This window comes from Neltuma alba, unplaced genomic scaffold (genome assembly GCF_004799145.2).
Source record: "Neltuma alba isolate B1F8T4 unplaced genomic scaffold, ASM479914v2 tig00005768_pilon, whole genome shotgun sequence".
Taxonomy (NCBI): Eukaryota; Viridiplantae; Streptophyta; class Magnoliopsida; order Fabales; family Fabaceae; genus Neltuma; species Neltuma alba.
The window spans coordinates 13,272-23,449 of NW_021634223.1; the positions used below are offsets into that span (position 1 = coordinate 13,272).

The 10,178-nt window shown below is 39.8% G+C and overlaps 1 protein-coding gene across 1 annotated transcript; it reads left to right on the forward strand.

The window, feature by feature from the left end:
• Window positions 1-5,449: 5,449 nt before the first annotated feature.
• LOC114748631 (zinc-finger homeodomain protein 10-like) lies at window positions 5,450-6,327 on the forward strand. The gene is given in 2 exon segments (XM_028937069.1): window positions 5,450-6,236; window positions 6,238-6,327. Coding segments are annotated over 2 exon segments (849 nt in total). The 5' UTR covers window positions 5,450-5,477.
• The last annotated feature ends 3,851 nt before the right edge of the window (window positions 6,328-10,178 follow it).

Sequence of the window (10,178 nt, forward strand, 5' to 3'; positions counted from 1 at the left end):
TCATTTTTATAACTATGATTTATTTTTCTTTTAAACACGCCCTGAATTCATTTTGGAATATGCTAAGATCTAAACAGTAATAAAAACTGGCTTGGGCGTCTCCTCTCTCACAGGCAGACACGTGTAACCCCAATTCGACATGTGCATCTGGTTATTTGCCTCTTGTCAGTTTTTGCTTTTCACTTTTGGCTAACGTTATGTTTGGCTCGAGGGAGGGATTTTAATCAAGAGAAGAGGGGAGGAGGAAAGGGGAGGGTAGCTACAAAGGGGAGGGAGGGAGGGAGGGAGGGAGGGGGAAGGGAGGAGAGGGATTTTAATGATCCCCTGTTTGGATTGATTGGAGGGAGGGGAGGGAGCAATTTTAATAATACCTTATTTTGTTCTAATAAAAAATTGACTATTTTAGCCTCATAAAATTTAAATGAATTTTCTCACTTTTTATTTTGTTAAGATATAACTATATATATAATACAATTCATTAATTTTGATTTACAAGATACAGTCACACACTTATAGAATATGAAAACAAAAACTCACAAGTGATAGATTTCAATCAGAAAAAAGACCTTGAAGGTGAAATAAAATACCAACGGCCTCTTATAGAATTAGAAGAAGAGAGAAAAAGTTTACAAATGCTCACTAATTTTGGAGATAATTATCTTAATAACCTATTATTAGATGCTCAAAAGAACTCTCTTATGTAGAAATGTTTATGACTAATTAGAGATTAACAAATCAAAAAAGCATATAAGGAATTAAAATATCATCTCTCGCCTCCCCTCCAAAAAACCCCACTTTTAGGAGGCTAGAAGGGAAGGGGAGGGGAGAAGAATCCCTCCCCTCTTTAAAAAACATCTTAACCAAACGAGGGGAGGGGAGGAGCTCCCCTCCCTTTCTAAAAAATTATACCAGCCAAACAAGGGGAGGGGAGCAACTTCCCTCCCCTCCCCTCTGAAAACCCCGTACCAAACATGGCGTAAGTCGACGCTTCATCTTTTCGCCGCCCCGTTCTTCCACCATAAGCCGTCCGTCCTCATCAGCTAACTAATCAATTAACACTCATTTTATGACATTTATTTATACCCCTTTATGTTTTACGCCAGCATCTTTTTTTTTTTTTTGAGTCCCAATATTTTAAAAATGAGTTAATAAAAAAATTTGAAGGCCACAAAAATAACAAACATAGCAATTATTGAAGCGATGATTATATTTAATTTGCCGGGTCTACATGAATTATTAATGGGATATGTAGCGAGTTGACTATGCGTAAAATCATTGAGCTCTGGCTTCTACTCGCCATACCAGAGTCTGTGATCATATTTCATATAAAAAAGGGCCAAAAAAAAAAAAGCGGTCAGTGTATTAATTTGGTAGGTATTGATGTATTAATGTTAAATATTAATATTTGATCTCTTGATATAAACAAGGTGGGGTTCACACCGCCTTCACCGTACCGTCTCCATCAGAGGTGAAGCCTCATTTTCAACCTTTTTAATTAACAGAGAGAGCGCACTCTCACTCTGTTACGCATAAAGCCTGGCTAGCACAATTTTACCTCTCACGGAGATTAATTAAGTAGCGGCCTTTCGTTATCTGTCCTTCGCCTTAATGAACCCGGGTATAGAGTTAGAGTTCAAAGAGGGTGGGACAGCAAAGGAACATGTTATAATTAGAACAAATATATGCTTTAGTCCGGCTCACACCCAGTGTCTTGGTAATTAATTAAAAAACTTTTCTCAGAAGGCATGTTTAGAACAATTATATATATTAAGACAAAAAAATTTTCAAAATGATGAACATACTTAAAAAAAACTTCAAAATATATCACAAAATATTAAATATACTTAAAAAATATTGGATGCATCATGATACACACAAAAATACGCCCTCTCTGCTACTGTTTCCGGGGGCGGTGAAGACACGCTCAGTAATCAATGAAACTGAGATGACAGCATCAAGAAGGGAAGCGCGTGCAAGCTCATTTACGTACCAGATTAATCCTCCAACATTGCCCGTCACCACAGCACTGACGAGGAGTAAAAATCAGAAGGCAATATACTCCGTTCATATTGATTTCTTCCCAGTTCCCACAGCCACGAATTAGCTAAACATAATTATTTTGTTATGCTGCCTCCTTTTTCGAAATTGCAGTTGAGAGCAAGGGGGTGGTCCTCAGGAACCGGCAAGCTTGATTAATTTGTTTGATACTCTTCTTATATAACTTATATAAGACAAAAAAAAAAGATATTTTTTATCTTATTTAAAATGTACCGAGAGAAATTTTTAATATAGATATATAATTTAAACTTTTATTTATTATTATATTGATTTTATTTACATGAGAAATAATATATATTAAGTAAAAATAAAATTAAAAAGTATTTTAAATAAGGATTAACAAAATTTCAAATCGGGTTTGATTGTGAGTTTCGATGCGCTGCTTGTTTACACGCCATTGCACGATTAAACCTTTGCTCCTCCATCATTGCGCTGCTCACGTCACCCTCTTCCTCCCCCGCAGCCCAAAATTATTCCCTCTTTTCACTAGTTTTTTAAAAAAATAAAAACACATAAATTTGATCTGAGCTCCTCTGATTTGCCGTGTAAGACTACGCCACGCTTTAAAGTCAGTGCCCTCCTTCACTCTACCCCGCACTTCAGTCTCCGCCTACTGCGATTTGATGTCAAACAAGGCCTCCTGTGCCTGTTCATGGGTAGTAGTATTTTACTCCCTCCGTTCCTTATTATAAGAGACAAATAACCGAAGTACATTGATTAAAAAAATAGTTAAAATTAGTTAAGAACAATTAATGTGTAGAAAGTATAATTTTTTTTTCCAAAATGCCCTCATTATAAGGAGAGAGAATAATTAAATTATTAAAAGAAAGAGAAGTGGAGGGAGAGAGAGTGTGAGTTGGAGATAATAAATATGGGTAAAACAGTAAATCAACACAAAAAAGTAGAGACAACTTGTAAGTGTCTCTTATATATAAGAACATGTCATAAGCATCAAATGTCTCTTATAATAAGAAACCGAGGGAGTATTATTTTTGACTTTGGTCTCCCGGAACCTACCGCGTGGCACCAAAGAAACGCCTCGTCTGACTCACACGTGGCATTTCATGTACACGTGTCGTGTGATTAGGGAGGCCCCTCTCACCTCTTAATTAATTACGATTATCGTCGATGACGAATCCCAGTTCATTGTATTTAGTTGCGCCAAACGGAACGTAATAGGATAGCATGTCTTCCCCAACACCCGAGGCAATTTCGATCCCGTCAGCATCACACCCAAAAAATAAAAGGTTAGGCCCCTATTCTAGGGTACCGTTTCAGCCTTTCAGGACGTGTTTCTTTTGTCGGGGCCTGTTGGGCCCCTGCTCAAAGCGGTGTCGTTTCATCCCAGCCTGCTTCTTATCTGTTGTCCCGGGATTTCTCCGTTGCCGACGAAGACGCTTTACCGTGGATGCACTCGTCGTCCAAAACGTTTCCCTTTTTTTCTTTTTTCTTTTTTGCCACCGTCGTCCGAAACGTTTCCACTTACGCCTATTCCCGAATTTGCCCCCAGCTTTAAAGGCCGAGGAGAAGGACTCTGACAAAAAAAAAAGAAGAAGGGTAAAAATTAAAAAAACGAGCTCAATGATTTACGGTGAAAGCTGTGCCATCCCGTCCTTGGTTGCCAACTCGACATAGGTTTTTGTTTAGAACAGTTATAAGGTGTTTATAAACTATTTTTTAATAATAATTTATAGAATAAATATAAAAAAGTTTTGTCTTGATTTTTCTAAAATATATTTATAAGAGATTTATACTATTCCGAATCACATTAAGTTGGCTTGCCGTGGATGATTCAGAAGTTGCAGGTCCTGCCATCTGCGTGCTGTGCCAGGGCAAAGCAGCAGCCACTCGCTGCGGCCCGAGCCTGGCGTCCTAATCGCCCCTTTAATTCTCTGTTTGCACACTCGCCCCACCCACTAATTAAAGACGTAGCTTGTGTTGTGTTCCAGTTTATACCTACTTTGTAGTAACGATAAAGCTGAAGGTCATTTCCCATTTTCATTTCCAAGTTCCAACGGGAGGCTATGCTTATTACCCTTACCTAATTCTAACCCCGAGCGAGGTCAGTAACTTAATCACGGATTAGAACCGGAGTTAAAAATTCCCGTGGTAAAGAGGGACAACCCTGCAACTGGCCTTTTTGTTATCAACAGCCATCACCGCGGCTTCTTCGCAGATACCCACTATCATGTATCCACCTTCCAAAAAGCGGCTATTATTTCTCTCTTCTCTTTTCGGCTGCCGCATCCTATCCTCTCGCTTCCCTGTAATTTTCCGAGATGACCTAAACCTAACATCTCCTTAAAGGGAAAAAAAAAAAAAAAAACAGTATTACTCCTTAATACTGCTTCCGATTCTAATTATAAAAGCTAATTGACTAATTTGAAGAGATTAAGAAAAGAAGTTAAGTTAGTTATTTGTAATAAATAGGTGTTGTCTTTCTTAAAATATCCTTACTAATCAAGTACGTTGACAAAATTGAGTAAATATGAGAGACAAAATAAATTGGATCTTCTATTTAGGACCAATATAAAAGTCAAACGGGATCTTATATTAATGATCGATGGTAGTATAATATATTATTCTATCCTTTATTATAAGATTCAATTTTTTAAATAGATCTGTTTCTTTTTATAAGATCCTTTTTAAATTTGTATGAGTATTTAATGCATTATTACCTATTTTACCTCTAATTTAAAATATTTAATACATTCTCTTTTTTTTTATTTATCTCACTTGTACTCTATCACATTTACCTATTTATATATGGGGGTATATTTGAAAAAAATTACATTTGCTATATATTATTACTTTTAACTAATTTTAATTATTTTCTTAACTAGATAATTTAGTTAAAAGGATGTTATAATAAGGGACGGAGGAAGTAATATACTCCTCTAGTATTATTTATAAATCACTTTCGGTATGTTTTATACAGGTTAAGAAAAATTTTAAATTTCATCAACTCTCATTTAAAATTTAATAACTTTTTAACTTTATCTCTATTTAATATATATTATGCCTCATGTAAACAAAGTCAATACAATAATAAATAAAAGGTAAAATTATACATCTATATAAAAAGTTTTTCTCACTGCCTTAAAATAGAATAAAAAAATATCTGCTTTTTCTACCTTATAAATAGAACTAGAGGAGCAAATGCTAATTGACTAATTTGAATAGATTAAACCACTAACTTCACTATATTAAAGAAAACTAATTAAGCTGGTTATTTGTAATAAATAGATAATTTTTAAAAAAATATCCTTACTCATTAAATATATTAGGTATAATTATTATTATGAAAACTGTTTTGAACTGAGTCTTAATCTTGATTTAACATCAAAATAAAAAGTAAAACGTGATTAAGGACCGGACAGGTAGTATTTAGTTTTGTTGCGACCCTTGAAGTTTGAGCCATGGACATAACCCCCACAATCGCCAACAACACCGCCCCCAACACTCCTACCATTTCAAAATCCCCGGAACATGACAGTGAAACACCGACGAGGATCCCTACCGCCGCCAAGCCCTTGTGCTTCTCCAACGGAGTCCTAAAGCGCCGCCGCCGCCGCCGCCTCGCCGCCCAGCCACTGCCTTTCACGTACAAGGAATGCTTGAAAAACCATGCAGCCAGCTTGGGAGGCCACGCCTTGGACGGTTGTGGCGAGTTCATGGCCTCTCCCAGCGCCAACCCCGCCGACCCAAGCTCCATCAGATGCGCCGCCTGTGGCTGCCACCGCAATTTCCACCGCCGTGAGCCAGAAGAGCCTATCTCCACAACCCACGTCATCGAGTACCAGTCTCACCATCGACACCATCCCCCACCGCCTCTTCCTTTTCAGGTTCCCAATCGAAGCCCCTGTTCGGCGTCGCCACCTCCGATCTCCTCTTCGTACTGCCCGTCCGCACCCCACATGCTCCTGGCTCTCCCATCAGCCGGTATACAAGCTCCTCCGGAGAGCGCGGCTGCTCCCGCAAACGCTCTTGCAACGCCGAGCCCGAATGCGCGGAAGCGGTTGAGGACCAAGTTCACCCAGGATCAAAAGGAAAAGATGTACCATTTCGCGGAGAGGGTGGGGTGGAAGATGCCGAAAAGGGACAAAGAATTGGTTCAAGAGTTCTGCAATGATGTTGGGGTCAACAGGGGAGTGTTGAAGGTTTGGATGCACAACAACCAAGAATACTTTTGGCAAGAGAGATGTCGCTAATAATAATGATGGTAGGAACACCCTAGAGCAAGAACCGAACTCACACCCTCACCGTTGAAATCCACGCCACGACGACAACGGGAGCGCGCATGATCCGAATCATCATCTCTGCACCAACGATAATCCTGGGCCAAACCTGCGTACTAATGGGTCCTCTTCGTCCTCTTGAATCTTTGGTGGTGGATGAAAGAATCGATGAAAGGAAAGAGATAATATATTAGAGTAAGATCGTTGCTGGTTGATCAGCCGTTTCTTTTCTTCCACTTTTAATTTAGTTCTTATCAATGAGATGATCATGATCAACTTCTTCAGGATATTTAACGCGGCAGAGATTGATAGTCGGAGCGAATTTTAATTATTTACTGGATTCACCTTCTCTTTATGCTTATTAATGGTTCATTTAGTTGTTTTATTAGTCACTACTCCAACCCCGAGTTTTGTAAATGTCTTGTCCCCCCTCCCCCCTTCCTTCTGTCTGAGATGATTTTATTTTGCCTTCTTGGTCAAGCTTTAGTGTGGTGGTTGGGTTTTACTGAAGGAGCTTTAGAGGGTGATGAACTGTGAACTAGCAGTGTGATTATTTGATGTTCTCTTCTTAAGGGAAGGTGAAAGGGAATGATGCGCTTTTTCTCTTTCTCGGGTCAGGGAGAATATGATTTTTTTTTCAGAAGTTATGTCCTGGAGAAATTAAAAGGGCAGAAAGTTTGGCCGCGCAGAATTCAGAATCAAATTGTGTTGGGACCCGAGGGAAAGAGAGGCATAAACAAAATCATAGTCGTGTTCTAAAATGGAGTGCTATCAAGCTGTAAACTTTTCGCAGTCTGATTGCATCAGATCATGGTTAACTTCAGATAATAGAGCTGAATGCTGCAGCGAACAACGGTGACGTGGCAGAGGGCTCTTCAATTATTCTTTGTAATCAAGCACGCATTCCTGCCGCACTAATTGTTCCACGGTTTACAATGAGAAAGTGATGGAGACTCGTGGGATCGTACGTAGCTCGGGGAATCCTAATCCCATTATTTTAAGGTTGAAACAAGATTATCACATAACCTAATCGGACATAGTGTTGACGACATGAGCGGGGCATGTCCATTTAAGGGAAGTAGATCCGCTGTTAACGAAAATATTATAATTAATCCTGAATTAGGATAATGACCGGAGAGGGCGGCATAGCATTACGAAGAAGGATCTGGGTTATAGCTTGGAGGCCAATGGTCACAACCTAAGGTATGGGTGGTTTTTGTTTTTAGCGGGTTCACGTTCCTTGTTTAAATTTAGTACGTAGTTTTGGGGTCCGCACCACGGGCTTGTTATGGTTTTGGTCATTGCTGATGAGGTCAGCAATCTTGTATTGGTGCCCCTGAACAGCTAGGCATGGGGCTAGTCGTCCTTAGCCCTTGATTAGCCCTTCACAAAATGGGGACAATCTTGGAACTTCACACGGTAGCGATGAGGCCTTGTCTCAAATTCCCACTGAACACCCCACTAACTCACTGGCAGAATATGGCCATTTCATTTCATCTCTCTCCCTCCATCGTGTGCACATGCATACATGGTACGTTTAAACTTGAATCGCCTGATGAGAATTCCAACTTGGATCATCAAGTGAATTTATGAGTGCATTTGTTGCGTACCGTTGAATCTTAATTAGACGCGACAAAATCAGGAATCCTTTGAATGTTGGCGGAGTGTTGTTACTTATTATGATGGTGTGAGGACGAAATGGATAAAAATAGGGAACCTTGTTGAATTCCAAAATTCCCAGAGGCAGGCATCCTCGTGATACGAGATTGGTGTCATTCACGTAAGACGGGGTGCGGCTTTGCTTAACAAGGAGGTTAGGGGAATGAAGAGGCATGTGAATCAACGAGGTTAACATCACGTACAGCGAAGCCAACTTTATGTAGGGCGTCTGAATATTGCACCAGAATACTGTGTCCACTGATGTGACTCCCTGTATTCCTTTGATTAGATGGACGAGCCATTCTGTTTTTTCCTTTCAACTTTCTAACCTTGTCTTCCCCTTCCTCGCTCTTCTTCTTCGTGCCTTTAACACATTTTCTTTTACTCCTTTGGCCTCACATACCTTCATTTATTTTTCGTTAAACTATATAGATCGACATATTATATAACGATGGCGCACGCAATAAAATTTCAGCCCATACGGGTTACGCTCGCGCGTGTCTGTTGCGGGATGAACATGTGTGGCCATGAAATATAAATAGAACTTTAGCCATGTCAATAATTTAATAATTCAAACGGATTGGCCGATGTTGGCCAAGAGGAGGTGGGCTTTAGCTAATCCACGTGACAGAAACAACCTAACTATAACTGCTCTAAAGCAACTGCGTGTGAAAACACGTTGCATCTCTCCACGGGCTTAATGGATGCTCTTAAACTGCCCAAGTGCATCTCAGAAAAAAAGGAGGGAAAAAAACGGGTTTGAAAATGTAAAAGACAGAAACCGAACGTCATGTAGCTGTGAACCTAATTTTCCTGTAATTGTAGTCCCATCTGATTTGGGATTTGCACCACTAAAATGCTCTCCATGTGCTGCTACACACTATTCCAGATAAGCGCGCAAATTCGTCGAGCTCAAAACTTCAGAGATTGCTTAACTGCAATACTTGGTGATCTCACTTATACGTATGCAGATTTTCCACTTGCAGTCTTTGCAGCTAGCTTTTGAGGTCCAGAAGGTCGGTGTCTTAGGCTATTTTTCATTGGATTCTCACAGGGCGTCCCTCATCACTTAGTAGGCTGCTTTGGGGTCTCTTCAAAGAGAGTTTCATATGCACTATCTAGGGGCTTGGATTCTCTTTGACTTCGCGCGTAGGGTGGTGCCATACAGATAATTGTAGGCTTTTTTACGGAAATGCTTTGAGCAGTAAAATTGTATGTGCATATCATAGGTCGGAGTCACTTTCAAGAAAGCTCCATTGGGTAAGGAAAGTTATGCAGTCATTTCATGATCTTAATACATCTACACATGTAGGTCTCTTTATTGTGTTGAGCAGAAAAAAAGAAGGCTGCCAGCCTTAAAACCCTGGCATGAAGCATGGCTTTGTCCCTCTGCATCAGGAATGAAGGTTGAAGCCCCCTCCACTAGTATTCTTTTACCCAACATTCCATCCGCTGGGCGTGAGAAAATCAAGGACTGACCAATTTAATTTACCTATCAAAGTTTTCATCGTCAGTACAAATAATTCACTGACATCATTAAAAACCTCAATGACCAACCATAAATTATTACTAACTGCCATGCAAATTGTTCTTAAATGGGCTCATCGGAGTATAGGCACCTCTAGCGTGCTCTCTGCATATGATGGGATTAAGAGATTTGTATTTTGCTACAGACTGTTTGTCTTCAATAAATTTTTGTCCAAGAGAGTTTTTTTTTTGGGGGGGGGGGGGGACAAAACACCTTAGAAAAGCAAGCAAAGCAACGCGATGGAAAAGGACCAATCACGTTGGAGGTCAACAATGGACCACATAATTATTTTACAGCATAAAGATATACTAATGGACTCGCGAATGTGGTGGTCCATTGCGATTATAGTTTGAGGTCTATCTCTGACAATCTCCATCCTTAATATTCTTGTGCATCAGCTCGTGGGCCTTTTCACCGTTCTTTAATTTTAACATGCTGGTCCTCGATCCCCGCACAAACTTCGGATAGGGATTGGCATGATTGATCTCTTATATATCTATCCCCACACATGACATATCCTTAATTTAATTTCTGGAACTAATCGTTCCCACAGCCCGGGGCTCTCTCTTTCTATATATATATATATAATATATATATATGTTGTGTGGTATCTTTTGGGGACATTTATTCTCTATTTGTCCCTACCATCTTTTCCGCTCCAGGACATAATGGTTCTTCTCGCACTCGCTGTGCAA